This window comes from Peromyscus maniculatus, chromosome 8 (assembly GCF_049852395.1).
Source record: "Peromyscus maniculatus bairdii isolate BWxNUB_F1_BW_parent chromosome 8, HU_Pman_BW_mat_3.1, whole genome shotgun sequence".
Taxonomy (NCBI): Eukaryota; Metazoa; Chordata; class Mammalia; order Rodentia; family Cricetidae; genus Peromyscus; species Peromyscus maniculatus.
Genome location: NC_134859.1, coordinates 103,770,816 through 103,798,717, shown reverse-complemented (window position 1 = coordinate 103,798,717; position 27,902 = coordinate 103,770,816). Strand labels below are relative to the sequence as shown.

The 27,902-nt window shown below is 51.6% G+C and overlaps 1 protein-coding gene and 1 non-coding gene across 22 annotated transcripts; both read left to right on the top strand.

The window, feature by feature from the left end:
• On the top strand, positions 1 to 27,330 carry Fbf1 (Fas binding factor 1). 21 transcript variants are annotated; one of them, XM_076543763.1, is made up of 31 exons: positions 23 to 79; positions 486 to 631; positions 2,895 to 2,976; positions 3,821 to 3,848; positions 5,225 to 5,266; positions 7,439 to 7,526; positions 9,096 to 9,144; positions 10,192 to 10,242; positions 11,385 to 11,523; positions 13,023 to 13,100; positions 13,820 to 13,927; positions 14,188 to 14,323; positions 14,454 to 14,587; positions 15,229 to 15,328; positions 16,373 to 16,837; positions 17,831 to 17,932; positions 18,261 to 18,355; positions 18,526 to 18,584; positions 19,846 to 20,001; positions 20,144 to 20,244; positions 20,363 to 20,569; positions 21,129 to 21,236; positions 21,331 to 21,470; positions 21,541 to 21,659; positions 22,572 to 22,694; positions 22,776 to 22,961; positions 23,346 to 23,522; positions 23,596 to 23,733; positions 23,837 to 23,954; positions 24,992 to 25,101; positions 26,187 to 27,330. In XM_076543763.1, the coding sequence occupies exons 3-31, from the start codon at positions 2,974 to 2,976 to the stop codon at positions 26,268 to 26,270; spliced, it is 3,444 nt and encodes a 1,147-aa protein (XP_076399878.1). In that variant the 5' UTR covers positions 23 to 79; positions 486 to 631; positions 2,895 to 2,973; the 3' UTR covers positions 26,271 to 27,330. The 21 variants fall into 21 exon arrangements, with proteins under 21 accessions (XP_042139071.1, XP_042139070.1, XP_042139069.1 ...); XM_076543758.1 differs by having other exon boundaries at positions 16,370 to 16,837; XM_076543764.1 differs by having other exon boundaries at positions 34 to 82.
• LOC121831913 (small Cajal body-specific RNA 4) lies at positions 4,380 to 4,504 on the top strand. The gene has a single exon (XR_006075508.1).
• Positions 27,331 to 27,902: the final 572 nt, after the last annotated feature.

Here is a 27,902-nt window from a genome sequence, read left to right as displayed (position 1 = left end):
ACTACAGTTCCTAGAATGCTTCACGCCGCCTTCGATTTGAGGCCGGAGGCGGCGAGGTGGGAATGTCGCTGGCGCAGAGGTGGTAGGCCTGGCGGAAACGGGCGGACTGAGTGGAGTCGGAATCCGGGACTCTGGTTGGGCTGGGTTTCCGTGGCCGTATTTCTGAAAGGACGACTCGTAAGAGGGTCCTCAGGAACTAGGAGAAGCACGGGATGGGCGCGCGGGGCATGGAACATTGAGGGGCACCGTGCCTGGCCTGGCGCGACCCTCCCGGACCCGCTGTGGCCGAGGGGCGGGCTCGCGGTCTTTCAAATGTCTTCTCGGAGTTGGTTGACTAGGTGTGAAGACTCGACGTTATTCTAGGACCCTTCGGCCCTTACAAGCCGCTCCTAGAAAATGTCCCACCACCTGGGAAGCTGCGACGGGCTGCTTAGGAGATAGAAATTCTCGATGTGATACGAGCCAAAACGCGTTTGGACTTGTAGGTCGCCAAAGTTGCCATTGCACGGGAGAAACACAAGCATTCCCCGGTGCCCACAACCCCAGATACACTTTGCATTTTAATAAGAGGCTAGGCACACCGGGAAGCCAGATGAGCACCACGGCCGCCTTTCTTCCTAGGCACGTGAAGGTGGGTTTGGGGGAAGGAAGAGGGGAGAAAGGGAGGGAGGAAATGCTAGAAACATCTGTTTCCAGGGTGAAATGTTTGCCATCTGAAGGGAGAAACCAGAGCTCACTCTAACGCTTTCTGCTGGATGCTGCCTATGAATGGTCGGTCGGCAGAGTTGGTAAAAGGGGCCAAGATGCGGTACCATTCCCACATGGTTCTTTGCGACTTCAGCATCCTCTTCCAGGGTAAAGGATGTGCACTGCCTTATCCAAGTACTCTCCAAGCCAAGGAAAACCCAATAAGTAGATAGGGAATTCTCATATTCTCTCATTCTCGTGTATTCTCTCATATATTCATTCTCTCTCTCTCTCTCTCTCTCTCTCTCTCTCTCTCTCTCTCTCTCTCTCTCTTAGGGAATTCTCATATTCTCTCATTCTCGTGTATTCTCTCATATATTCATTCTCTCTCTCTCTCTCTCTCTCTCTCTCTCTCTCTCTCACACACACACACACACACACACACACACACACACACACACACACACAATCTGTTCCTTGAGACAGGAGCCCACCCTAGTCCAGGAACTCACTATATGGTCAAAGCTGGTCCCTAACTCAAGCAACCCTGCTTCGGCCCCCAAAGGCTGGGATTACAAGTATGAGCCACTATGTCTAACTTTTTCTTCTTCTTTTTTAAATTTATTTTTATTTTATGTGTAGGGGTGTTTTGTCTGCATGTATGTCTGTGTGCCACATGCATGAAGTTCTCTGGTTGGTTAGAAGAGGGCATCAGATCCATTTATCCCTCCTGCCCCCCAAGGGAGTTACAGAGGTTGTAAGCCGCCTGTGGGCAATGGAAATCCAACCCAGCTCCTCTGGAAGAGCAACAAGTGCTCCTGATGCCTGAGGCTTCCCTTCAGCTCCCCCTGCTCGCTCGCTCTTTCTTTCTTTTTTGTCACAGGGTTTCTCTGTAACAGCCCTGGCTGTCCTGTAGACCAGGCTGGCCTCGAACTCACAGAGATCCGACTGCCTCTGCCTCCTGAGTGCTGGGATTAAAGGAGTGCACCACCACCACCTGGCAAAGCTAAGTGTGTGTTAACATACCCAGCTCTGGAATTCTTTTTTTTTTTTTTTTTTTTTTAATTGCTCTTCTTTGTTTGGAAGGTGTGGTGTGGGACATCGTTGTACATGGAGGTAAAAGGAAAACTTTCAGGAGTCAGTTTTCCCCCTCCATGTGTTTTTTGAGGATCCAACTCATGTAGTAAGGCATTGTAAACAGAGGCAGAGTTTTTCTGTCTTGACCGCTCAGTCCTTAAACACACAAAAGCTTATATTAACTACAAAATGCTCGGCCAATAGCTCAGGCTTATTATTAACTAGGTCTTACTTTTAAATTAACCCATTTCTATTAATTTATGTATTGTCACATGGCCCATGCTTTACCAGTCCTCTGGCATCTTGCTTCTTGGGCGGCTTGCTGGAGTCTCTCTTGACCGCCCTTCTTCATCCAGTCCTCAGTTTGATTGTCTACTTTATTCTGCCTTGTTATAGGCCAGACAGCTTTATTATTAACCAATGGGACTAATACATATTCACAGTGTACAGAAGGATCATCCCACAGCAAGGCATGGTGGCAAAAAGCATCATTATTCACTGACCTATTCCTGGCTCTTCTGGATCTTGCTCTGTAGACCAGACTGGCCTCAAACTCACAAGAGATTCTCCTGCCTCTGTCCCCAAGCACTGGCATCAAAGGTGTGTGCCACCACTGCCTGGCTAGGTTCTGACCTCTTAAGTGATAGGATGCTTAACAACCTTAGGGTCAAGCACTGGTAAATGCTGTGGTTTTTTTTTGTTGTTGTTGTTTTTTATTTATTTATTTATTGTTTTGGGGTTTTGTTTGTTTCTGAGACTTACATAGCCCAGACTGGCCTTGAATTTGCTGTGTAGCTGAGGATGACCTTGAGCTTCTGATTTTTCCACCTTCCTTTCCCAAGTTCTGGTATTTCAGGATTATATCACCATGTCCAACTAAAACACTTATTTTTGAAAAAAAGATTTTCTGTGTGTGTAAGTGTGTGTGGATACAGGGGCCCATGGAGGCCAGAGGCTTGGATCCCCCCTGGAGCTGGAGTTATAGGAGTTTGTGAGCTACCCAACACAGGTGCTGGGAACCCAACTCAGGTCTTCTGCAAGAACAGTGTGTGTGTGCTCTTAGCTCCTGAGCCGTCTCTCCAGCTTTAGCTACATCACATTTAAACAGCTACTTTAATTTTCTCTACTAGGGAAGATGAACTTGCTCAGCAAGAATGCACGTGACTGGACAGTACTGTGAAGGAGCTGCAGAAAGCCCCAAAGCCCAAAATGGTAGGCAGAGTGCAGATTAGACATGTGAAATGTGAACAAACCCCCACCCCATCCCTGAACATTTTGACTGCATAGAATATTCCAGAAGTTTTGTGGCAAGGACTGGGAGATGGTCTCCATAGCAGAGTCACATTAGAAAAACCTTAAGCATTCAAGTTGGGCCTTTAATCCCAGCACTTGGAAGTAGAGGCAGAGGCAGGTAGATCTCTGTGAATTCCAGGCCAGCCTGTTTGACATAGCAAACTCTAGGCCAGTCGGGACTACACAGTGAGACCCTTCCCAGGCCCTGCAAAAAACAAACTAATCAGTGAGCAAAGTTTCCCTTGAGCCTCTGTTTTTGTTGTTGTTGTTCTTTGGTTTGGTTTTGTTGAGGCAAGGGTCTCACTGCTGCTCTGGCTGGCCTGGAATTCAGAGATCCACCAGCCTCTGCTCCCTGAGTGCTGGGATTGAAGGTGAGCCATGCCAGTCTATCTCTTAAGCCTCTGAGTCCTCTGCATTTCCTGCTGAAAGCATTTTAAACACCCATCAGACACACAGAACAGAAGAAAATGTTCTAGTTATTGATTTCACCTGCCTCGTGGCTTTTGCATGTGGTATCTGTAAGTCTGAGGAGAGGTAGGTGTCCGTCTATACCCTGGCTTTGCTGGATAGCAAGGACTGTGTCTGGACTCTCAGTACATCCATTCTCCAATGCTGGAGGAAAAGAGCTTCACTTGTAATGCCTGATGTTCCTTCCCTGGGGGTCAGGAGAAAGGCAGAGCGTTCTTCTTGCCCAGTTCCAGCACATACTCACTGCTGCATTTTGTTGATGTGATGATGTGATCTTTTTTGCCCTCCATTTTAGGCACTGAAAACTAAGAAAGGATTGAAAGGTGAGTGGAGACATGGAACATCACCCTTAATCCAAATACACTTTTTTTTGCTTTCAAGACAGGGTTTCTCTGTGTAGCCCTGGCTATTCCGAAACTCCCTTTGTAGACCAGGCTGTCTTGGAACACACAGAGATCTGCTTGCCTCTGCCAGAGTGCTGGGATTAAAGGAATATGCCTTTACCAAAAAAAAAAAAAAAAAAAAAAAAAAAAAGCCGGTGAGGAGGCTCAGCAGGTAAAGGTATCTCATCCCAAGTCTGATAACCTGAATCCCAAGGATCTAAATGGTGGAAGGAGAGAACTGATTCCTGCAAGTTTTCTTCTGACCTCTACACAAATGTCAGGACATACATTTCTGTTCCAACTTGAAAAAGAAAAAGAATAAAGCTAGGTATGTTGGTGCTAAATTTTAATCCTGGCACTGGGAAGGCGGAGGCAAGCTGATCTCTGTGAGTTCAAAGCCAGCTGATCTATGTAGTTCCAGTACAGACAGAACTATGTAGAGAGAGACCCTATCTCATAAAAAACTAGAAAACTAGAAGATCAAGAAGGCCGTCTGATGAAGCAGGACTTTGCTGATACACTCCTAGAAAAAGAGGTGGAGAGAACAGAGCCCTTAGTGGAGCAAACCACAGGGTTGACTCTACTACCCAACATTTAAAAACAAACAGGTAAATAAATAAATGAGGTTGAGAAAAAATGTTCCTCATTGAGCTCCGAATTTGGGGATATGTGGTTGAAGGTAAGGGTGGTGGAGGCAAAGAAAGCGGGATAGGAGAATTCATCCACACATGCTCACCTAGGTGTCCCCACTGTGCCTCCAGCTCTTGGAGCTGTCAGATGCGGGTACAGAGACACAAGAGGCTTTCATGTGTGTGGATGCTTTCCCGACCATACTGGCCTCTTAGAGGCTGGAAGACTGATTGCTGCCTTGTGTGTGTGTGTGTGGGGGGGGTTGTTTGTTTGTTTTTTGAGACAGGGTTTCTTTGTATAGTTTTGGTGCCTGTCCTGGATCTCACTCTGTAGACCAGGCTGGCCTCGAACTCATAGACTTCAGCCTGGCTTTGCCTCCCAAGTGCTGGGATTAAAGGTGTGTGCAACCACCGCCCGATGGCCTTGTGTGTTTTGGGTGAGGTAGTTAGAAACTTTTCACTGAAAAATCATCATTGTCATTCTTCGGGAAGGTTATTCTAAACGTCTACCTGAGGTTTCACCAAGGCACTGTGGCTTGTTGCCATTAGAAATCATCTCGTGGCCAGGGAACATTGATGTCAGCCTTCAGCCTGGGATCAGAGAACTCAGAACACAGAAGTCTCAGGCTGTGGGTTTATAAATGTCATTTTTGCCTCCTGAAGTCCTGATGGCCCATTTGTTTTCAGGTTCCATCGATGATGTCCTTGGTGACCTCCTGGGAGATGACAGTAAGTACTCCTTCCCTGGGCAGAGCATGGGAGACTGGCAAGAGGGCTCAGCCAGTGAGGGTGTAAGCCTGACCACAGGAGCTCCACCCCCAGGACCCACATGGGGAAGGAGAGACCAACTCCCACAAACTGCCGAGGTGTTTGCTGGACCCTGTGGTCTCTTCCCACAGCAGCCATACATTTAAATTTCCACCAGCAACACCAGGGCTCCTGCTTTGTCCACACCCCACCGATGCTTATTTCCCACCTTTGGTTTTATTTGATTTGTATTTTCTTGCTTATTTGTTTGTTGGGCTGGGGATTGAACCTAGGGCCTGATTCATGCTAGGCAGCCCCTGCACCACTGAGCAGTATCCCCAGTCAGTTTATTACTTTTTATTTGTGACGAGGTCTCACCTCAGTGTGATGCTCAGGCTGGCCTTGAACTCACTGAGTGGCCAGGGAACCACTACCTTTCCATTCTGCTTCCAGAGCAGCTGTGCTCACAAGCCTGTGCTCCCAGGCCCGGCTCCCCACCACGGTCATGGCCGTGCTGTGGGTGGCTGGGATGTAGGTTTCCCAAATGCTGTGGAGTATCTTCTCCTAAGTGTGCTTATGCTGTGGAGATTGCTCTGTATAAATAAAATGCTGATTGGCCAGCTTTCTTTTTAAGACAGGGTTTCTTTGTGTAGCTTTGCGCCTTTCCTGGAACTCACTCTGTAGACTAGGCTGGCCTCAAACTCACAGAGATCCACCTGCCTCTGCCTCCCGAGTGCTGAGATTAAAGGTGTCATCTTTGGAAAGATGTCTGTTCAGAGCTTTGTTCATTTCTGGTTAAAGCCCTTGGCTTTGGATTGTGGAGCTGTAAGAGTCCTCAGATACGCTATTATTTTGGTTTTTTTCTACATTTTGTATAATGCTGGGAGTGGAAACCAGGGTCCTACAGTGCCCTTTTACTGAGCTACTTCTCTCAGCCCAAGTTCCTTATATAGTCTTTCTTTAAAAAATCTCTTATGGGGCTGGAGAGATGGCTCAGTGGTTAAGAGCACTGACTGCTCGTCCAGAGATCCTGAGTTCAATTCCCAGCACCCACATGGTGGCTCACAACCATCTGTAATGAGATCTGGTGCCCTCTTCTGTCATGCAGGCAGAACACTATATGCATAGTAAATAAATAAAACTTTTTAAAAATCTCTTAGGTTTATTTTCTTACTTTTTGTTTTTGGAGGGGTGGTGCATTCTTGTGTAATGTGGAGATCGGGACAATTCCTAGTCTGTAGGTTCCAGGAATTGAACTCAGGTCATCAGACTCAGTGAAAAGCACCTTTACCTGCCGAGCCATCTTGCTGGTTATTTATTTGTTTATTTATTTGTATTTGAGATGAGGTCTCACTGTATAGCCCAGGCTGGCCTCAAACTTGGGGAAACCCCCTGTCTTAGACTCCCTCATGCTGATATTCTAACAATGGGCCGTTGTTGCTGGAGGGCTTCTCTCCAGCTTCCACCAAGCCCCACAGTCCCACAATCCACATATAAAATAATCACTCAGACGCTTATATTACTTATAAACTGTATGGCCATGGCAGGCTTCTTGCTAACTGTTCTTTTATCTTAAATTAACCCATTTTTATAAATCTATACCTTGCCACGTGGCTCGTGGCTTACCGGCATCTTTACATGCTGTTTGTCCTGGCGGTGGCTGCAGTGTCTCTCCTCCTTCTTCCTGTTTCCCCAATTCTCCTCTCTCTTTGTCCCGCCTATACTTCCTGCCTGGTCACTGGCCATCAGTGTTTTATTTATATAGAGTGATACCCACAGCAGGCTGTCATGTCCATCTAGCCCCTTATTATTTGTGTCCATGTTGCTGCACTGAGGAACAGGGCTCAGGGGATGAGCAGAGCTTACCGGGAGTCTGGAGGCTTCTGTTTCCAGGGAGAACCCATGTACTTCACCTACAGTTAGGACATGGAAAGCCATTGTGTTCCTCTGCCTTTTCACGTGGCACAGACGGGGTGGGGTAAACTGTCCGTTTGGCACTCCTGGCACCTAGGGTTGACTCCCTACTTGGAAATGTACCACTCCACTCGGGCGTGCTGTGGGAAGGTGCAGGAAGCAGCTGAGTGGAGGACTCACCTTCCTCCTCATGTGGCTGAAGAGCGTGGTGTGTCGTTCTTGTTTTCCTTGTTCCCGCAGCACTGCTTGAGAAGCCTTTTGAGCCAGCCTCACATGCCAAAGACACAGCAAGCACACCTCAGTGGCCCCCTTCAAAGGCTAAAGCAAGGTAGGCCCTGTTGGCACGTTTCTCTCCAGCCCCCTCCCTCCACGGCACTCCATCTCGGCCAGTGCAGTTAATGTTGGGAGAGTCTACTTTCCCCTCAGCTCTGATTATTGATGGAATCAGAGAGGGAGAGGAACCAGGAACCCAGTCCCGGGAGTCTGAAGGCCTGGCTTCTAGTCCTCCATCTGTTACTTGGATCCTCCCAGACCTACCTCTCTGCCCAGGTTTCCTTATTCCCAAAATGAGAGGTTGGCTCAGGTCAACCTCTTGAGAAGGAGCACTCCACTGTTCACCTTCTTTCCATCTAGGTGGGGTGGGGCCTTTAATCCCAGTCAAGACAGGTGGATCTCTGTGAGTCTGAGGCTGGTCAGGCCTACAGGGAAGTTCCAGGCTAATCAGGGCTACATGGTGAGACCCTGTCTTAAAAGAAGAGAGAGACCAAAAAAACAATTATTATTCTCTCTTGTTTTAAACATTTTTTTGTTTTTGTTATTTGTGTTTTTGTTGGCTTTTTTTTTTATTTTATTTTTGTTTATTTATTTTAAGACAGGGTCTTACTATGTAATCACAGCTGGTTTGGTACTAATCATGTAGCCCAGAGTGGTACTGATCTTTGAGCTCATAGGCCTCAAACTTGGAGCAATCCTCCTGCCTCAGCCTCTCAAATACTGGGATTACAGACGTACCACTGTGCCCAGCTTTAACTATAACGTGTGTGTATGTGTGTGGCGCGTGCCAGAGCTAGTCTTTTTGGGTGTTTTCCACTATTACCCTCCACCTTATCTTTTGAGATAGGCTCTCTCATTGTGTCCAGCACTCATCAGGTTGCTGCGCTAGTTGACAGGGAGCGCCTAGGATTCTCGGATTTGCATGCCCCTTCCCCATCCAGAGCTAAGGTTGCCTGGTCTGTCACGTGGGTGCTGGAGACAGGGATGCTTGAAATGCTAGCTGAGCTGACTGCGCCATTCTGTCCACCCCAGTGTTTATTTATTACTAACAATTCATATTTAAAGGGCTTCACTGCTTGAAAAAAAGTAGAAAAACAATTTAAGGAGAAAATTTCTGTACTTTGTGGTCTGTGTATTTTTGTTTTGTTTTGTATTCTGAGATAGGATATCTCTGTGTAGTGCTGTCTGTCCTGGATCTCGCTCTGTAGACCAGGCTGGCCTTGAACTCACAGAGATCCACCTGCCTCTACCTCCTGAGAGCTGGGATTAAAGGCATGCACCACCACACACAGCTATCTGTGAGAGTCTTATTCTGTCTTGGTCCCCCGGAGAAATCACTCCAGGTTCACTCTGACACTGTAGCCTGCTCCACAACTCTGTGAAACAGGGTCTCATTGTATTCTAAACTGGCCTAAAATTGGGTATGTACCTGAGGTGACCTGAAGTCCTAATCCTTCTGCCTCTGCTTCCAAGTGGTGGAATAACAGGTGTATGCTATTACACCTGGCTGGCCTGCCTCCCTCCCCTACTACCTTCCCTCCCCTCCCCTCCCCTCCCCTCCCCTCCCCTCCCCTCCCCTCCCCTCCCCTCCGTAGGGGTCATTGCTGACCTTGTCTCTTTGCAGGTCCCTCCAAAAAGACGGTGTTGAAGGGCTGATGGGAGCTGATGCTGAGGTGAGCCTGGTCCATTCCCCAGTCCTTGACCTTTGTGCATGTCCCCCAAACAGTGAGACTGGAGAGGCCTAACAGCTGCTCACAGAAAGGTTTAGGAGTCCCTGCAAAGTTGGCTTGTTTTGTTTTGTGTCATTTTGAGGTAGATTTTCTCTGTGTGACCCAAGCTAGCTTGTAGCTCAAGCCTTGTGCCTCAGCCTAAGACAATATCAGGGATTACAGATGTGGAAGCTTCCACACAACCTGTACTTTTCCCCACAGGTTTCGAGACAGGGTCTCACTATGTGGCTCTAGCTGGCCTGGAACTAACCATGGAGACCAGGCTGGCCTCAAACTAGAACTCAGAAATCTACTTTGCCTCTGCCTCCAGGTGCTGGGATTAAAGGGGTATGCTGTTACGCCCAGCATTATACACCCCCCCCCCTTTTTTTTTAAAGATTTATTTATTATGTGTATAGTATCCTGCCTGCATGTATGCTGTGCACCAGAAGAGGGCACCAGATCTCACTATGGATGGTTGTGAGCCACCATGTGGTTGCTGGGAATTGAACTCAGGATCTCTGGAAGAGCAGCCAGTGCTCTTAACCACTGAGCCATCTCTCTAGCCCTGTACTTGATTCTTAAAGTAGAGTAATGCCCATGGACTGCTGAATGGACCCAAACAGCATCCATTTCCTCTTCACCAGAACAATGAGCTAGATGATAGTGCCCTCCCAGCTGCAGGAATTGGGTATCGCCTCTTCCCATGAGAAAGTCCAAGCTGTCTGGCTGTGTGATCAGGAAGTAGTCTTCCTGAAGGCTTGTGGTGGAAATGGCTTCTGCAGTTGGGAGAACACACACTGGGAACACTTTCTGGGTCTCCTCAGATGGGCAGGTTTGACGTCAAAGAGCTGATCCTGGAGGTTGGAGAGTACGAGACCCTCCTGTTTGTGCCCTATTAGCAAGCTCTGCCCCTGCTGAGCAAAAGCAGGGTGACTGGATCTGGGAACCCCCAAGTGCTGCTGGGTCCTGGCTAACATTGGTTTCACTGTGTCTTCACCTGCCCCCTAGGTCTCCAGTGTCTCGGATGCAGACCCACAGGTCTTCTTGCAGAACATGAAGGTAGCAAAATAGCTTTGTCCTCTTCAAGGCTGGGGTGGGTGTGGGGCCCCAACAGTTTAAGCCAAGGCTTCCCAGTCCTTGTAACTTCTCCTTTATAACTCTGGGCATCTAGAGCCTGGAAAGTCTGCCCCGGGCCTCTAGTGGGAACCCAGAGACTTTCCTAGCTGGGTCCCTGACATCCCCTGCTTCCACCTGGGGAGTAGAGCAGGATTAATGTTTCCTCTAAAGTATGTTCCTCGCCTTTCCTGTGTCTCCTCCAAATCCCCTGTCAAGAGAGCTCCCTTCTCATCAGATGAAGCAGGAAACGAGTCTTTATCCTGGACTCTTAGGAGGCATTGTGGACTGTGGATAAGAACATCGGCTCACAGTGACTGGGAGCTTGGCCTGGGCCTCAGCCGCCTCCCAACCAGCAGCACTTTCACCCCACTCTGCCGGAGGCCCCAGGCCAAGGCGGAGCTCTTGGTTTCAGCCTTGTAGAGCTCTGTGACCACTTTCTTCTTGTCTCCATTTTTCTCCCCAAGGCCAGCAGCCTTGGTGCTGGCGTGACTCGCATGTCCCCACCCTCACTCTTTGTGGTGACCCGTGTCTCACTGCAGTCTGAGCCAGTTCCCACCCCGCCCCCACTCTGCTTGCCTTTGCTTCCATTTCCTCAACTTCCTTTGTCCTCTCACAGTTGCGTGCCTGGGTGCCCTCAGCCCTCAGCCTTGCTCCCTTCCTCTCCTCCTCCCCCTCCTCTCCTCCTCCTCCTCCCCCTCCTTCACCTCCTCCCCTCCTCCCCTCCTCCCTCTCCTTCCTCTCCTCCAAGCCAGTCAGCTCTGTTGCTACAGAAAGTGTTCAATTGCAAACGACATTTCTTCAGCTCAGTTTTGGAGCTTCAGTGTCCAAGATGAAGTTGGGAGTGGGAATTGGTTTGGCCCTGAGGCCGTGGCAGCAGGGAAGTGTATTGGTCACACGGTGACCTTTGAGCATAACAAAGAAAAAAGATGGATGTGGCTCCGATGTTCTTTTCAAGAGACTGCCTCCAATGACCAGGGACTACTGCTTCCTAATACACCACCCTAAGACTCCTCTTAGGGACCTCTGGGGAATCCTAAACATAGCTCTTTCCCAGACATCAGGCTTCGCTCTTCATGCTGTCCTAGGACCTGGACAGCATGGATGATGATCTCTTTGGTCGGATGAAGTCTCATCCACCTTCTGGCAAAGGAACTGCAAAGGGTTCTGGGAAAGAAGTGCCTAGCAACCCCAAGCCTGCTGGCACATTAACAGCTAATGAGAAAGGTACGTGGAGGATAGCTCTTGTGTCCTATGAGTTTTCTGTGATGTCTTAGTCAGTGTTCTGTCGCTGTGAAGAGACACTGTGACCAAGGCAACGCTAATAAAAAAAGCAAACGAACATTTACCTGGGGGGTTGCTTACAGTTTCCGAGTTAGTCCATTATTATGGCAGGGAGCATGGAGGCACACATGGTGCTGGCAAAGTAGCTGAGAGCTACATCCTGACCCACAGACGGAGAAAGACAGACACCAAGCCCACCCCCACAACCCCCGGACCCCTCTCGCCCCAGTGGCACATTTGCTCCAACAAGGCCTCACCTCCTAATCCTTGCAGTCCTTTCCAAACAGTTCCACTCCCTGGTGACTAAGCACTCAAATCTGTGAGCAGATGGGGGCCGTTCTCATTCAGACACCACACATGCCTAGGATGAAGAGGCCAAGGAGCCAGTTGTCTGTGTGTTTATGTGGGGAAAAGGTCTGGTCCCTTCTGCTTGTCTTAGTTAAGGTTACCGTTGCTATGACACACCATGGTCAAAAGCTACTTGGGGAGGAAAGGGTTTATTTGACTTACACTTCTACATCACTGTTCATCATTGAAAGAAGTCAGGACAGGAACTCAAGCAGGGCAGGCACCTGGAGGCAGGAGCTGATGAGAAGCTGTGGAGGGGTGCTGCTTACTGGTTTACTCCTCATGGCTTCCTCAGCCTGCTTTCTTATAGAACCCAGGACACCAGTCTAAGGATGTCATGACTCACAGTGGGCTGGATCCTCCCTATCAATCACTAATTAGGAAAATGCTCTACAGCAGTGGGTCTCAACCTGTGGGTCGTGACCCCTTTGGGGGTTGAACAACTTTTCACAAGAGTTGCATATCAGATATCCTGAATGTCATATTTACATTATGATTAATAACAGTAGCAACACAATGATGTTATGGTTGGGAATCACCACAATATGAGGAACTCTATTAAAAGGTCCAGCATTAGGAAGATTGAGAACCACTGCTCTACAGGCTTGCCTGCAGCCCAATCTTAGAGATATTTTATTAATTGAAGTTCCCTCCTCTCAGATAACTTGTGTCAAGTTGGCCTAAAACTGTGTAGCACACCTCTTGTGCAGCTGCTAAAGGATCATTTTTTACTTAAAATGGAAAATTGGGCTGGGGAATATGGCCCAGTGATAGATCACTTGCCTGTGCATGGCATCCTGGGTTCTACCCCACAACACTGCAATAAAAGGAAAAGAAGTTTGATGGCAGCTTGTAAATCACCCAAGCCTGTCTCGAGTGATTGGTGGTGAGGGGTAGAAGTAGCTTCCATCTTGTCTCCCCTCCAGTGGCCCAGGTGAGAACCAGGGTATATGGATTCCTCCATGGCTGTGCCTACAGCCAAGAATCTCAGTTTGTCAGAAGAAAGTGCCCACTGTCCCTGGGGCTCCAATACAAGGAAAACCTTGGACAGGAAAGGCCCAGTTCCATGACGGCCTTCTCTCTCCTTCCTGTAGGAGATGCCGTTCCCACTAAGAGGCCACCTCCCACTTCCAGCAGCTTTGGGCTTCAGTACAGGAAGTTTTCCTTTGAAGGTATCAGAGCCCCATCTCCCCTACTGCACCCCCCCCTTCTGGAATGCCGCGTGCACACACAATCCTCCCCTTTTCTGGAACGCTTGACTTGAGAGCAGTCTGGATAATGATAATGCTGCTGAAGGCCAAGTCTCTGTGTGTGTCAGAGGAAGAGAGCTGGTCATGATTTAGTCTTCACGAATTCCCAGAGGAACTAACTGTGCTCTATCAGTCAGGAGGTTTGAGGAACTTACTTGCAAAGACTTTGAAGCCAGGCTTCAAAATGAAGCTTTTCTAAAATATAAGGAAAAGGTCCCTTTTTCTTTATGAATGGATTCATACCTTACGGACATTTCTAGGAGTCCCAGGGTTCACCCAGCTCCCTACTCCTTTGCTCAAGCCCCTCTGTGTCTACCCTCTCCCATAGACCCTAATCTGTAGATACTGAAGAATCCAATTTTGGTTGTTTGGTTGGTTGTTTGGTTGGTTTTTTTGTTTGTTTGTTTGGGGTTTTTTTGTTTGTTGTTTTTTCAAGACAGGATTTCTCTGTTTAGTCCTTGCTGTCCTGGAACTCACTTTGTAGACCAGGCTGGCCTCGAACTCAGAGATCCACCTGCCTCTGCCTCCTGAGCGCTGGGATTAAAGGAAGAGTCTGTTTAACTTCAGCTCCTGGCTTGTTTTCCTAAGCAAAGGACAGCAGTCTGACCTTTGTCTTTCTTCCTGGCCATGAAACTTCGAAGACCCACTGGCAGGACTTCTCTCTGATAAGGAGGAAGAAACTGCCAAGAAGCCACCCACAGTGGAGAGTAAGCCTGCTTCGAAGAGCCCCAGCATGGCTGCAGGCCAAGGTAGGACAGAGAGGCTTGCTCCTGGTCCTGGGGTAGAGTCTTGACAGTTTTCTAGTCCAGAGCCCGAGACCTCAGCAGGGCAGGCCACTGGGTCCTCCTGTCTAGAACCTGATTATCAGGCTTCAGGGGTCAGGAGGTGAATGTGTGAGCCTGGGGTGGGGTTAGAGTCAGGGTCCCTGGACAAACCAGGCAGGGGGAAACAGTTGCCACCTCCCACCCCGTTCAGTCACCAAGCATTGGGCCCTGGTTCTCTTTCTTAGGTCCTTCTGTTCCTCTAACTCCTGGAGATACTCCCAACCGGAAGAAAGAATTGCTGTTTGACGAAGGCGACGACATCATGACCACTCTGGGTTTTGAAGACAGCCCCAAGGCAGAGAGGAAGAAGACAGAAGACCAGTAAGGATCCTTATGAAGTGGGGAGTCCCTGGCCAGGCTGCTGCCTAAGGCCCAGGGAAAAGCTCAAAGGTTGGGGCAACATGGGAACCCCATGTCATGGCACACTCCTTCCCTACACCCTGTCCCGCAGGGAAGGGCCCCTCCCTGCTCGCTCAAAGCTGGATGAACTGCTGGGTCGAGGCCCAGCGGCCAAGCTCCTTACTCGCCCAGGCCCTGGGGAACACAGAGAGTTCAAGCTAGACAAGAAGTATCAGAAGACAGAGGGTGAGGATGCCCGGAGGGAGGGAAGGAGGGGAGGAGGCTGTAGAGCAGCAAGGTAACTGTTCTCTCTCTCTGTCCCCTCCCTACACCCCTTGTTTTTTGTTTGTTTGTCTTTTGAGATGGGGGGCGGGTCTCTCTATAGTTCCTGGCTGGCCTGGAACTCACTGTTTAGACTAGGCTGGTCATGACCTCACAGGAATCGGCTTGCCTCTGCCTTCCCAAGTGCTGGGATTAAAGGTGTGAGTCCCCTTGCCCAGTGTTTTCCTCTCTTTTGAGACAGAATATTACTCTAGACTAGCTTCAAATTTGTGATAATCCTGCGCCAGCCTCCCAAGTGCTAGGATTGTATATTGCTGTATTCAGCTCAAACCACGTCTTTAGCACAGCCTGTAACAAAGCTTCACTGAGAACACACATTCTGAACACTCACTGAGGCAGCTGTCATGAGATAGTTTACCGGTAGGTGGTCTAGCGCTCTTCCTTTCTGTAGCTGCTGTTTGATTGATGGCCTCCACTCACTCAGTTGGCTTCCCTTGGCCTGGAGATGTAGCCCAGTGGTAGAGCACTTGCCTAGCATCTGCCAGATCCTGTACAAAGCTTGGCTTTCCTTGTTCTCAATCCTGTTTGTGCCCTTTAATTTACAGACAAAGAAGACAGCTGGGATGATGAGATCCTTACCTTTGGGGCTTACCAGCCCACTGTGGCCTCTTCTGAGGGCAGACAGTCCCGCCGGCAGTCGGTCAAGTAAGTGGGGCCTCAGGGAGGTCAGCCTCGGGGACAGGCCTGTCCCTGTGGCCTTCCCCATCCCACCTGGCAGCCATGAGTCTACGGGTGCTAAAGGAGATGGAAGCCAGGAGCGCCCAGCGGTCCAGGCGGAGCTGGGCAGACTGGCAGCCCGATGCCTGGACTCCTCAGAAGGAAAAGGAGGAGCTGGGCCTGCTTCTGCTCGAAGCCCTCAGTGTCATGAAAGGCTGTTATGTCACTTGGTCTCCCAGAGAAACCACAGCCCAAGGAGTAGCACAGCCACCATCCTGAAATAGCAGAGGGCTCCTCCAATGGCTTCCAGGAACCCTGGCATTGGCCATATCCTCATGGCACACTCCGAATTTGCAATAGAAAAAGACCAGCAACGAACTTTCTGGCATATGTTGTTTTTTTTCCAAGTATATATTTTTGTTTTAAAAGGATTTATTTTTTTCATTTTGTGTGTATGAGTGTTTTGCCTGCATGTGTGTCTGTGCACCATGCACGTACCTGGTGTCTGGGGAGGTCAGAAGATGTCAGATCCCCCTGGAGCTTAGGTCCTCATGCTTATGTGACAGCTGACCTGTCTCTCTAGCCCTTTTTGTTGTTATTGTTGAGACAGGCTGGCCTCTAACTCACTATGTAGTTAAGTATGACATCGAGTTTACCCTCCTGCCTCCATTCTGGGCAGAATGCTGGGACAGCAAGTGTGTGTTAGCATCCTGATTGGTTGTGGTGCTAGGAATGAGCTTAGTATATGCTAGACACATAGTCTAGCAGCTGCGCCATATCTCCAGCTGCTGTGGGATGTTCACTATTGTTAATACTATTTGAACACAGGGTTTTTGTAACACAGGCTGGCTTTGAACTTACAGCAGTCCTGCCTCAGCCTCCTGCGTGCTGGGATTACAGGTGTGAGTTCCCATGTCCAGTTTGCTGTGGGCCAGATATGCGCCCCCTCAACAGCAGAGAGTAAGGCTGATAGGGGTCTAGTGGGGTGGGCTTCCTCCCCTCTCCAACACCCTCCTCTCTGTCTTGAAGCAGGTTCCTGGGAGAAGGTGGCTCAGACCTTAAGGGAGAACCCAGCTTCAAACAAAGCCCTCCACCAGCTTCCAGCCCCATCCACCCCAAGAAAGGAGGAGCTGACTGGTTAGGCCTTAAGGATGATGACCTGGACCTGCTGTCTCCCTCTCCTGTTCAAAAGGCTCAACAAGAAGACTCAGCCATCTTGACACCCTCTCTGCCCCCTCCTACAAACCGGCACTCAGCCCCAGAGCCACGCTCTGCCCTAGCTGGACTGCCCTCAGCAGCAGAGCCAGCAGCCAAGGGTGCCAGGCCCTCCACCAAAGCCAGCCAGGCCTCACTGAAAGTCTCTGAGGAGAAGGAAGATGACTGGCTGAGCCATGTCATATCCCAGAAGAAATCCCATGCTCTAGCCAGAGAGGAACGTGCTGGGCCCTCTAAGGGCCTGAACTCACTAGGATCATTGGGTCAGACTCCTTCTAGCAGGTATGAGCGTGGGCTACTATGGTTGATGGGAAGGATTTGGCAAGGTCTCGGGGGCTAACTTTGCCCATCTTACCTGTTCCATCCTCTGTTAGAGATACCACTGTGAGCACTAATGCCAACTCAGCTTCTCTTCCTTACGGGCAGAACAGAGCTGCCCAGATACAGACAGACAGGCCAGGGGTTGGTAACACTCATGCCCTGACTGCCGTGGGAACAGGTGCTGATTAGGCAAGAGAAAACAAGAATGTTTCGAGGTAGCAGGATCCACTGTCCCTTGTCTCTGAGCAGAGGCCCTGTCCACAGCACCAATCAAAGTGGCAAAGAAACCCATTGTGCCAAGTGTTGGTGTTTCTGTCAGCTCATGTTAAAGGTGGCTAATGCATGTGTGAGTTGAGCTTCCTGTATCCTCTTGGAAGTGTTTGAGTAAACATGGAAACTGAGAGGCAGCTCCTGAGAATCCTGAGAATGGCGGTCCAGTAAGGCTGGGTAGAGAGTGACCCTGTAGGCAGGAAGGGAAAGGGCTTGAGAAGGCCAAGTCCAGAGGAAGCGGTGACAAGCCTCGCCACCATAAAGGATTGTGTGATTTTGTGAGAGTCCAGGGACACCACCATCGTGTCTTAGATGTCCTAGAGCTGGTGTGCTGGGAGAGCAGTTTTGATGTTGACCTGAGAACAAGGGAAAGCTGTTGACCTGAGAGCCCAGAAAGAAGAGGGGAGAATAGAGTAACCCAAGGGCAGCTGTGGAGCTTGAGTGTGGACTGAACTCCAGTGTGTGTGACATGCCCATGGTTGCTGTGTTACTGAACCACGATGGATGCTGAGGTCGGCAGCATCCTAGAAGGGAAAGGCAGCCCACAAACTCCGGGAGCCAAGCCTGGAACAAAATTCCAGCCGAGCGGTGGGAGCAGAGGCAGGGGAAGAAGACTGCCGTAAGCTTCAGGCTAGGAGCTTGTCTGGGGCTGTCTTCATGTACCTTCACCTGGACTCTCCTCAGCCAGCCTGTTGCTAGCACTCAGGCCCTTGAGCAGGCCACTGCTGGAGAAGCCTCAAGAGCAACCACCGAAGCGATGGCAGCCGTCAGGCCTGGGGCCGCAGGGTATGTGCACAGACAGGGCTGGGGGGTGGCAGGGGAGTGCGGCCAGCTCAGGCCTCCTTCCCCGAGATAGGCAGGATGGCTGTGCCGGGACCCACGGTGGCTTACTGATCCTGTCCTGTGCAGCATCTATGCCTATAGGACAGAGATGTCTGAGGGCACGTTTCACCTCCTTTACCAAACCACCAGTGCAGCCAGGTCCTTCACTCCCCGTAAAGTACCAGCCCCTAGGCCAGCACTCAGTTATCTGAATCCAGTGGTTTTCTCTGCTTTCCTTCTCTGCCTCTCACTCACACAGAAGCCACTCAATGTGCTCTCTTTTTGTCCCCAGATCCTCCATGAGTTGGAGCCAAACTTCCACTGCCCTCCCTATAGGTGACCCCAAGATGGGAATGGCCTCTGCCTCTGGGGACTTTTCTATCAGAGGTCTGTTTCCTTCTTTGGTTGGAGTTTGGCCCTGGGTGAGGAAGAGGTCCCTTGAGCTCCTTTGGGGACTCTGGAAGATGAGTGACAAGGGACTCTTCCCAGGTACTTACTGGTCCAGATCTGTGCAGTCCTTTGAAATGCCTGCTGTGTTCTTTGTTGTCAATTTTCAGAGCCTGCAGTTTATGTTCCACATTCCCAGGAACCCATGGGGCTGTCTGTGCCTGTCCAGGTAGGGAAGGTGTTCAAACAGGTATAGATATTGGGCCCAGAGATCAATTCTCCCCTACTCAGAGGCAACTCAAGGAGCTGGACTTTGACACTCTGCTAGAATATATCAGATATATCCAGTAGGACATCAACCCACTCACTCTGGTGTCCCCCGTTAGCACGTTCCTGAACTTTTAGTCTCACTACTCCCGAGTGGAGTTGGGTGTCACTCTGCCAGCATCAGTAGGGAACTGGAGATGGCTGCTGTGCAGGAGCAGCTTGGAATGTTCCAGTGAGAAAGCATTAGTACAAGCCCGGCATGGTGGTACACTCAAGAGGCTGAGACAGGAAGAGTACCATATGTCTGAGGTTGGCCTAAGGCTACATAGTGAGTTCTAGCCCAGCCTGGGTTCAAGAGGGGTGGGGGTTGCTCTCTAGAGGAAGGCCTGTCTGGCATGTGCAATGCCCCGGGTTCAGTCCCCAGTACTGAAAAAGAAAAAGAAAAAAGAATGCTGTCTTAGTTATTGTTACATCCTGATCCTTAGGCAGCAGAAACAGAGAAAGATGCTGGGCCTAGCATGGGCTTTTGAAACTTAAAAGCCCACCTCCAGTGACATACCTCCTCCAACAAGGCCACACCTCCGAATCCTTCCCAAACAGTACCACTAACCAGGGACCAAGCATTCAAATATATGAGCCTATGGGGGCCATTCTCATGCAAAGCACCAACATGGTCCATTTCAGGCAATCCCCTAGTCTAGTAGACTGAGGTAGAAAGTTTGAGGCCAGGCCTGGGCTATAGTTCCAAGCCAGGCCAGCCCTAACTACAGAGTGAGAGACCCTGTTGTTTTGCTGGAAAACATCCCCATCTCTGCATCTTCCAACTGCATCACTGACCCTGGGAGGTATGACAGTCAGGAGTGCAGCCCTGGGAAATCGTGGCTGAAGGGCAATTTACTACACCTAATGGGCCAGGGTCAGAAGCTTTTGTCATAACTGAGGCATTTGTTCTCTCGGACTAGAGATGGCTCCTCATTGAGGAGGATGTCCTTGGGGAGGGTGGGTGCTCTATTTCCTGACCAGAGCTCAAAGGGAGCTCTGATGACTGCTTCCCTGCAAGGCACAGGACTCACCAAGATCTTGTCCTGCTGGAGCTGCTCTGGTCTTACCTGTCTTAAGGAATGGTCAGGAGGTCCAGCAAGCAGAGAAGGTGGGGGTGTGTGTGTGGAGCTCAGCAGGCCTGTCAGCTTCTGTCTCGGAACAGCTCTCGTCCTCTCCCACAGCCCCTTCTCCCAGAGTCTGTGCTGCAGAGTCTGCTGCCAGGCTCAGGGTACCAGAAGCAACTCCTGGCCACCCAAGGGCAGCTTCAGAGCAGCACTGCCCAGCTTCAGGCCGAGCTGCTGCAGAGCCAGACCAAGCTGTCCGAGCTGGAGGCCCAGGTGAGAGCTGCAGGGCACTGAGGGCCACTGTCCTCATGGCAAGTAGTTGGAGGCACCCCCAGGAGGGAGGAGGGACTGGATGCACAAAGTGTGGAGTTGGTTGCTTGAAGGACCCTAGCACCCTTGCGTCACCCATGCCTAGGTGCGCAAGTTGGAGCTAGAGCGGACCCAGCACAGGATGCTGCTGGAGAGTTTGCAGCAGCGGCACCAGGCCGACCTGGAGCTCATTGAAGATGCACACAGGTAGCTGCTATCTGCAGTCTGGGGGGCCTGCCAAGCTCAGGTTCAGATCTTCTCCCTGAGCCCCAGGATCAGGTCAGGGTGCTCAGTGAGGCCTTCCGGGTGGGCGTTCTGTTGACAGAAGCCGTGTCAAGGTGCTAGAAGCGTCCTACCAGCAGCGGGAGGAGCAGCTGCGCAGAGAGAAGGAGGCTCTGTCAGCCCAGCATGCGTCCTACTGCCGGGAAGCTGAGCAGGCAAGGGCTGAGCTCATAGCCCAGCACCAGCGGCACTTGGCCGTGGCTGCACAGGAGAAGGACCAGGAGGTGGCCCGGCTTCGGGAGCTGCAGCAGTAAGGGCAAGAGGCTGGGGAGTGGCCTTGCAAGGACTGGCGAGGATTGGGTAGGGAGCTGGGGAGGAGGCTTGTGAGGACTGGCTGGTTGACAGTGCCCAGGAGACCACAGTGTGGCTCTGCAGCCTTTGCATGAACTCAGCCTGTTGAGATGAAGGCTCAGGCTGAGCACACTAGTCCCTTACCCTCATGGGTGGGGTTCCACCCACTCTGCTGGCACGGGAGTCTCTCTGGATGAGAATGGAACTAAGAAAAGACATGTGAAGGCTGGAGGCCAGAGCAGCCCTGGGCCAGCACAGAGGCCTAGGCACATAGCTTCCTCCTGCGCTGTGAAAGGTGTCCTTTGCTGAGCAGCAGGTGTATGTGCATGTGGGATGGAAGCAGCAAGAGAGGAGACAGAAGAGCCAGGGGAGCTGAGGCACTGAGGAGGTGCCTGAAGGAGGAAGAGGAGGAGATAGTAGTCAGAGGCATGTCCTCTCATGTTCTCTGGTGTCATCTGTCTGTGTAGTCCTGCTCACAGTGGCCCTTGGCCCTCCTTGCCTCTGCTGCCATCCCTCAGGGCATCCATCCTGGAGATGCGCAAGGACCATGAGCACCAACTACAGAGGTTGAAGATGCTGAAGGACCAAGAGATCGATGCTGTCACCAGTGCCACATCCCATACTCGGTATGTGTGCGACCTGGTGCTGCTTCCCTAAGGGATTAGTTAGGCCTGGGTGTCCCGGGTGACCCCAGGATGAGATGCCCTGATAATCCTTCAGGTCTCTGAACGGCATCATTGAGCAGATGGAGAAATTTTCCAGCAGCTTGAACACGCTGTCCTCCCGTGTGGAGGCCTCACACCTTAGCACCTCACAGGAACGAGAGCTGGGGATCCGGCAGCAAGATGAGCAGCTGCGAGGTAGCCCCTCTGTAACTGAGACCCCCGTTAGGAAGGAGGGCGGTCAGTGAGCACCCTGTGTGTTGTCCAGCTCTGCAGGAGCGGCTGGGCAGGCAGCAGCGAGACATGGAGGAAGAGCGTGGCCGGCTCCAGGAGGTCATTGGGAAGATGGAGGTGCGCCTGAGTGAACAGAGCCGGCTCCTGGAACAGGTGAGTCTGTCCTGATGTACAGGATACCTGCACTCAGGGCCACCTGTCATGAGCTCAGCCACTCTGCATTTGATCCTAGCCAATAGGCCAAACCCATGACCAGCCACTCTCTGACCTCCACTCTGTCCTTCCCCTCTCTTCCTGCTTCTGTTTTCAACCCTGCGCTGGGCCACCGACCACCTGCTCTTCAGCTACCAGCCCCAGGGCCATCCTGCAGGGTCCCCACCATCACTATACTTCCCCCTCCCTCTTGTCACTCAGATCTGTCACATCAGCTGAAGCGTGTGACACTGGAATGGATACTCTTGCCTACTGAATGTTATTTAACCCCATCATGTAGCAAATGTGTTTGAACCCCCTACGTGTCATTCACAGATGGAAGTGAGTGTCAGTCTTGTTTTGTTTCATGTGTATGGGTGTTTTGCCTTTGGAGGCCAGAACAGAACGTCATATCCTCTGGAACTGGAGTTACAGATGGTTGTGAGCCGCTGTGGTGTACTGGGAACTGAGCAGTCCCCTGGAAGAGCAGGCAGTGCTCGTAACTGCTGAGCTTTAGCCCCTAATTTTAGTCTGTAAGGAAGACTAAACTGGCTGAACTTCTCATGCTTGCAGAAACTGTGGGTTCCTAGCACGTGTGACTGATAGGTAATGGGCCAGACCTGGCGGTTCAGGGCAGAGCACTCCTGAACCTTGCCCGTGGTGCAGTTTCACCTGAGTCCTGGACCTCCTAATTCAGAACTGCAGGAGCTGGACCTGGGCAGTACTTCCCAAGCACCTGTCACTTCCTGTTTCTTTGGAATGAGGAGTTTGTGACTTAGCCTTGGAGAAGGCAGATTTGCCCAGCTCCTCTGAACAGCCTGGCCTGCTCCCAGAGTGAGGAGCCAACCCTCAGCCCTGCGCTGGCCCTTGCAGGAACGCTGGCGGGTGACCGCGGAGAAGTCTAAGGCAGAGTCTGCACAGCGCACCCTGGAGGAGCAAAGGAAGGTCATGGTCCAGCAGATCTCCATGGAGAGGGAGGAGCTGGAGAGAGCCAAAGTGAGTCCAGCTCCATGCCCAGCTGTTGACCCCACCATTCCTGCTAAGGACCCTCACACTGCCCTCACTGGCCCCTCACAGAGCGCCTTGCTAGAGGAGCAGAAGTCGGTCATGAGTAAGTGTGGGGAGGAGCGTCGGCGCCTAGCAGCAGAGTGGGCCGAGTATTTCACACAGCAGAAGCTGAGTAAGGAGCGAGCCGAGCGCGAGGCTGAGAGGGCCATGCATGCAGACTCCCAGCGCGAGGGCACCATCATCAGCCTGACCAAGGTAGGGCTCAGAGCCTCGGTGGCCTTGGCCTCCCAGCTGTGTGCAGAAGATCCCAGGCCTAGGAAATCAGAGCACAGCTAGCTATAGCAAGACTGTGGAACAGCAGTCAGCACCTCAGGTCACTTGCCCTTTCTTGTCTTCTTTGGTTCCTTTGACTCGGATATGTAAGTGAGGAAGCTGATACTCAGAGACACTGGACACTGAATTTGTGCGGCTTGTGTGGGAGCCCCCGAGCTTGGCTCCAGGCCTCTCTGGTCCATGTCTAAGAAGCCCCTTGCTCTACTGCCCACTTCCAGAGGCAAGGGGAGAAGGGGCCCCCAAGGCCTGTACAGAGCCCGGGGTAGCTCTGGATGGGTAACCACAGCAGTGATTCTGCCTTCTCAGGAGCAGGCAGAGCTGACGGTCAGGGCCTGTGAGCTCCGGGCCAGGGAAGAGAAGCTAGCTGCTGAGAGGGAGGCTCTGGAGAGAGAGCGCCAGGAGCTTCGACTGGAGAAGGACAGGTTACACAAAGCCAGCCTGCGCCTCCAGGCCCGAGCACAGGAGGTGGAACACATGAGCAAGGTGTGCCTTGGAAGGGCCGTGGGAAGAGCCCCCGTCTGACGCTAGCCAGTTCTGACCCAGTGGCGCCCTGCAGGTGGCCTCCAAGAAGTATGAGGAGGGTGAGCAGGCCCTCCAGGAAGCCCAGCAGAGGCTGTCTGAGCAGCAGGGCCGGCTGCAGACAGTGCAGCGGCAGCAGGAATGGCTGCGGCAGCAGGAGCAGCGTATGCACCAGGCAAGGGTCCAGTCCCCACTCTCCTGCCCCTCAGGCCCTCCTGCCCCTCAGGCCCGCCTGCCTGTCCTCCTCACTGAGTCGGTCTCTTTGGGGTTGGGCGCAGGAACATCTGAGCCTGGCTCAGCAGAGGCTGCAGCTGGACCGTGTGCGGCAGGAAGTGCCTTCCAGCCTTCCAGGGCTGCCCTCTGCAGTTCAGGGCCCGGCAGCGTCCAGCATGGAGGGTAAGTGACTCCAAGAGGATGGGACAGAGCCTGGAGCAGGAGGTAGCAGGACCTCCTCCAGCTACTCAAGATAGGGGCTGCTTGAAGCTGTTTGAAGACAGAGATCTTGCTTTATAGCCCAAACTGGGTTCAAACTCAGATCCTCCTGCCTCAGTGTCCTAGATGCTAGATTACAGGGGTGTCACCTGTTGAGCTATGAGCTATCTCTGTAGCCCCACCCCTTTTATTGTTTTCTTTCTGTTTGTTTGTTTTTGTTTTGATGTTTTATTTTTCAAGGTAGAGTTTCTGTGTGTAGCCTTGGCTGTCCTGGAATTTGCTCTGTAGACTAGGCTGGCCTCGAACTCACAGAGATCCTCTTACCTCTGCCTCCCAAGTACTGGGATAAAAGATGTGCGCTGCCAGCTTTGTGAGGGGAGTTTTTTGTTTTGAGACAGTCTCACTCTGTAGCCCTGGCTCCCCTGGAACTCACTATGTAGACCAGGCTGGCCTTGAAGTCACAGTCACAGAAATTCTCCTGCCTGTGTCTCCTGAGTGCTGGTATTAATGGGTCACCATACATTTTTGTTATTTGTTTCTTTGAAGTCTTACCTTGTAGACCAGGCAGGCCTTGAACTCAGAGTAATCCTCCTGCTTCTGCCGCCCCATGCTGGGATTGAAGGTGTGTTCTGCTACCACAGGCTCCAAGGCTTTTTTCTTCCTTGTTCTTTCGTGTGGGTGATCACCGTGCATAGAGCCCACAGGATGTCACCAGGTGTCCCGTGCCGGCACAGTCTGTCTTGTCCTTTTTAAAAGGTGTCGTGTGGGGTGTTCTGCCTGGTACCCACAAAGGCCAGAGGAAGACATCAGGTCCCCTGGAACTGGCATTACAGATGGTTGGGAGCTGCCATGTGGGGGCTATGACTGGAACCTGGGTTTTCTGGCAGAGTCCCAGGGCACGGGCCAGGCTCTTCCCGTAGGCAGTGTGGGTACGGGTCCTACGGAAAAAAGCCAGGCCCCTCAGTATTTCCCCTGACACTGGCTCCTGCCTTTCTCCTCAGCCGTCCAGGCCTCTGCTCCCGCCACGCCTCAGTGCAGCCAGATACCTGCTGCCCCGGTGCCTACACACCTTCTTGCCAAGCTGCTGCTGCTGAAGCATACAGCGGCACAGGTACGTCTACACTGGGCCCAGGCTCTTCCGTTTACACTCAAGACAAGCGGTCCCTCCAAGGCCCCAGGAGGGCTGGCCCTGCTCACAAAGTGGGGAGTGGGCAGCGAGGACTGGGGATGTGGTCAGTGGTAGAAGACTTGTCCATTTTGTACAGGGCCCTGGTTCAATCCCCAGCAAGAACCCTGTTAAAAATTGGCTGTGAGCCAGGCAGCGGTGGTGCACGACTTTAATCCCAGCACTTGCAGGGCAGAAGCAGGCGGCTCTCTGAGTTCAAGGCCAGCCTGGTCTATAGAGTGAGTTCTAGGACAGCCAGGACTATACATAGAGAAACCCTGTCTCAAAAAAAATCAAAGAAAAAAAAATGCAGAGCATACAACTTTAACCAGCAACTTGGGAGGCAGAGACAGGTAGATGTCTGAGTTCAAGGCCAGCTTGTTCTACACAGCAAGTTCTAGGCCAGCCAGGGCTAGGGCTACACAGTGAAACCTGCCAGAAAAAAAAAAAAAAAGACAGGAGGCAAACTGCCTACACAGCTCCTAAGACCTGTTCTAGGAATAAGAGGTTGGCAACAGCCCCTTAAACTGCAAATAACCTATGACACCAGTGAAGGCAGCTGTCACTCAGGGAGCATGTCCCACACGCTGTGCTCCAAGGTGAAGACTCCATGTGCATCGTGAACTTTCCTTTCTCACAGCCCTACATGAGGGGGATGTGTGTGTATGACTACCCTTGCTCTGTAGCCCAGGCTGGCCTTGGATCTGCATGCAGTCTTCCTTGCAAGTGCTGGGATTGCAGGTGTGAGCCAGCTCGCCCAGCTATGAGACAGTCTGACCTCCATTTGTAGATGAAGACACTGTGGCCTAGAGACATGAGGTCATTGCTAATAAATTCCAAGGTTCTCAAGACCTCGCCAGGACTGACATCATAGCCTGTCTCACTCCATGCTTGAGCTCCCACATACCCCCACTGCTTCCCAGTGCCAGGGAGTAGGTGAAGGGGGTGCCAGGTGCAGGCTGGCTCCACCAGGGTCAGGAGTCCCTGTCAGTGCACAGAAGTGTGAACACTAATCTGAATCTGCTTCACAGGACCACGACTTCCTGGAGAATGAACAGTTCTTCCTGGAAACTCTGAAGAAAGCACCCTACAATATGGCATACCATTCTGCCTGAAAATACCCACTGCCTCCTCAGCAAGTATCTGGCCCTAGAGCTCTCTCCCACTGCTGACCAGCTCCCACGTCCATGGAAAAGGTTCCCAGGAAGGTGGTGCACTACCCAGAGTCTGATTACAACTTTTTGTGTGGACAGGGTATCCGTGTGTTCTTCCCAGGCACTACGACCTGCAGCTGAGAGGCAGCTGGTGCCTTCCCCCTGGGAGCAATAACAGCAAGGCTGTCTCACCACCCATCGCCCACTCTTGTCCCATAGTAAGGCCCCAGCTCATCACCCTCTTCTACAGGGCAGGCACTGGGGATCCTTATGCCTGGGCTTATCTCAGGGCAGTAGGGTGGGACACGATGAACAGCCTTCTACTTTTCTGACTGATAGGTCCCCTCCCAACTGGGGTGAAGGGCCTCCAAGCTGAGTGAGTGGGAGGCCTGGCCAAGGACAAGGATGGCATTGTTCTGGAGGGCACCATACCCAGAAAGCTTCTAGTTTGGTGTTTCTGGGATTCACTCAGCACTTACCCCACTCTCAGGCTGCTTGCACATATCCCGTCTCATTCCCATTACTTCCGGGTGACCACCTAACTCATCTGGAACACCGGCTTCTGCCTCCTCATCCAGGTCCCCACCAGAGGGAGGAGGATGGGGAGCTGTGGACCACAGAGGGTGTGTGGGGAAGCAGAGGAGGAAGGAAGATGTTGAGAGCTAGAGCCTCTGCCCGGAAATGGGGTAGCACTGGGGCCTGTGAGAGGCCACACAGCTGAGCTGCTGCTGCTCCTCCACTCTCTAGTGTGCTGAAACCCTCTCATAGGGTATCAGGAGAGGGGCAGCAGAGGGCAAATGATCCAGAAGGACTCGGAAAGAAACGGCAGTTGTTCCTACAGAGCGCTCCTTCCTTTCCACCTGAGGGTATGTCCACAGGAGCAGGTGGGCAGAGGAGCAGTGCCTGAGAAGATGAAGCAGAGCCCGCCTCTGCTCTCAGGACCATTCCAAAGGAGCCTAATTCTCCAGCCAACGGTTTGCAGCCTTGGTCTCAGACCCATTAAACTGCTCTATTCTTTGGGGTTCTGTTTTGGTTTTGCATTGCTGGCGATCACTCCTAGGGCTGCACACATGGTAGGCAAATGTTCTTCCCCTGAGTTGCATCTAGAGCCCATCTGCTACGTTCCTGTTATCTGGATCCTTAGAGTTCCCAGTGCCCATTGGAATGTGTCCTTAGTTGGAACATGTTTGCCCTGGCCAGTTATGGGGACTCACACGCGTAATCTCTGCGCTCAAGTGCCTGAGCAAGTGAGATTGCCTCAAGTTTGGGACAAATCTGAGCTACAGAACGTTCCGAGCCAGGTCAGCTGGACCACAGAATAAGTGCTGGTGCACACCTTTAATCCCAGCATTCAGGAGGTAGAGGCAGGTGAAATTCTGAGTTCAAGGCCAGACTGGTCTGCAGAGTGAGTTCCAGAGTAGCCAGGGACACCTTTCTCAGAAAACAAACCAAAAATGAAATACAATGTTTGCTTTGCGCTCCTGCTGTTTACTGTAAAACAGTCCCCAGGCAGGCGCTTCTGCAGAAAGCTGACCGGAAGTGGCCAGGCCCAGGCTCCTGTGACCTCACACCCCTTCCTCTGGCATCTGCAGT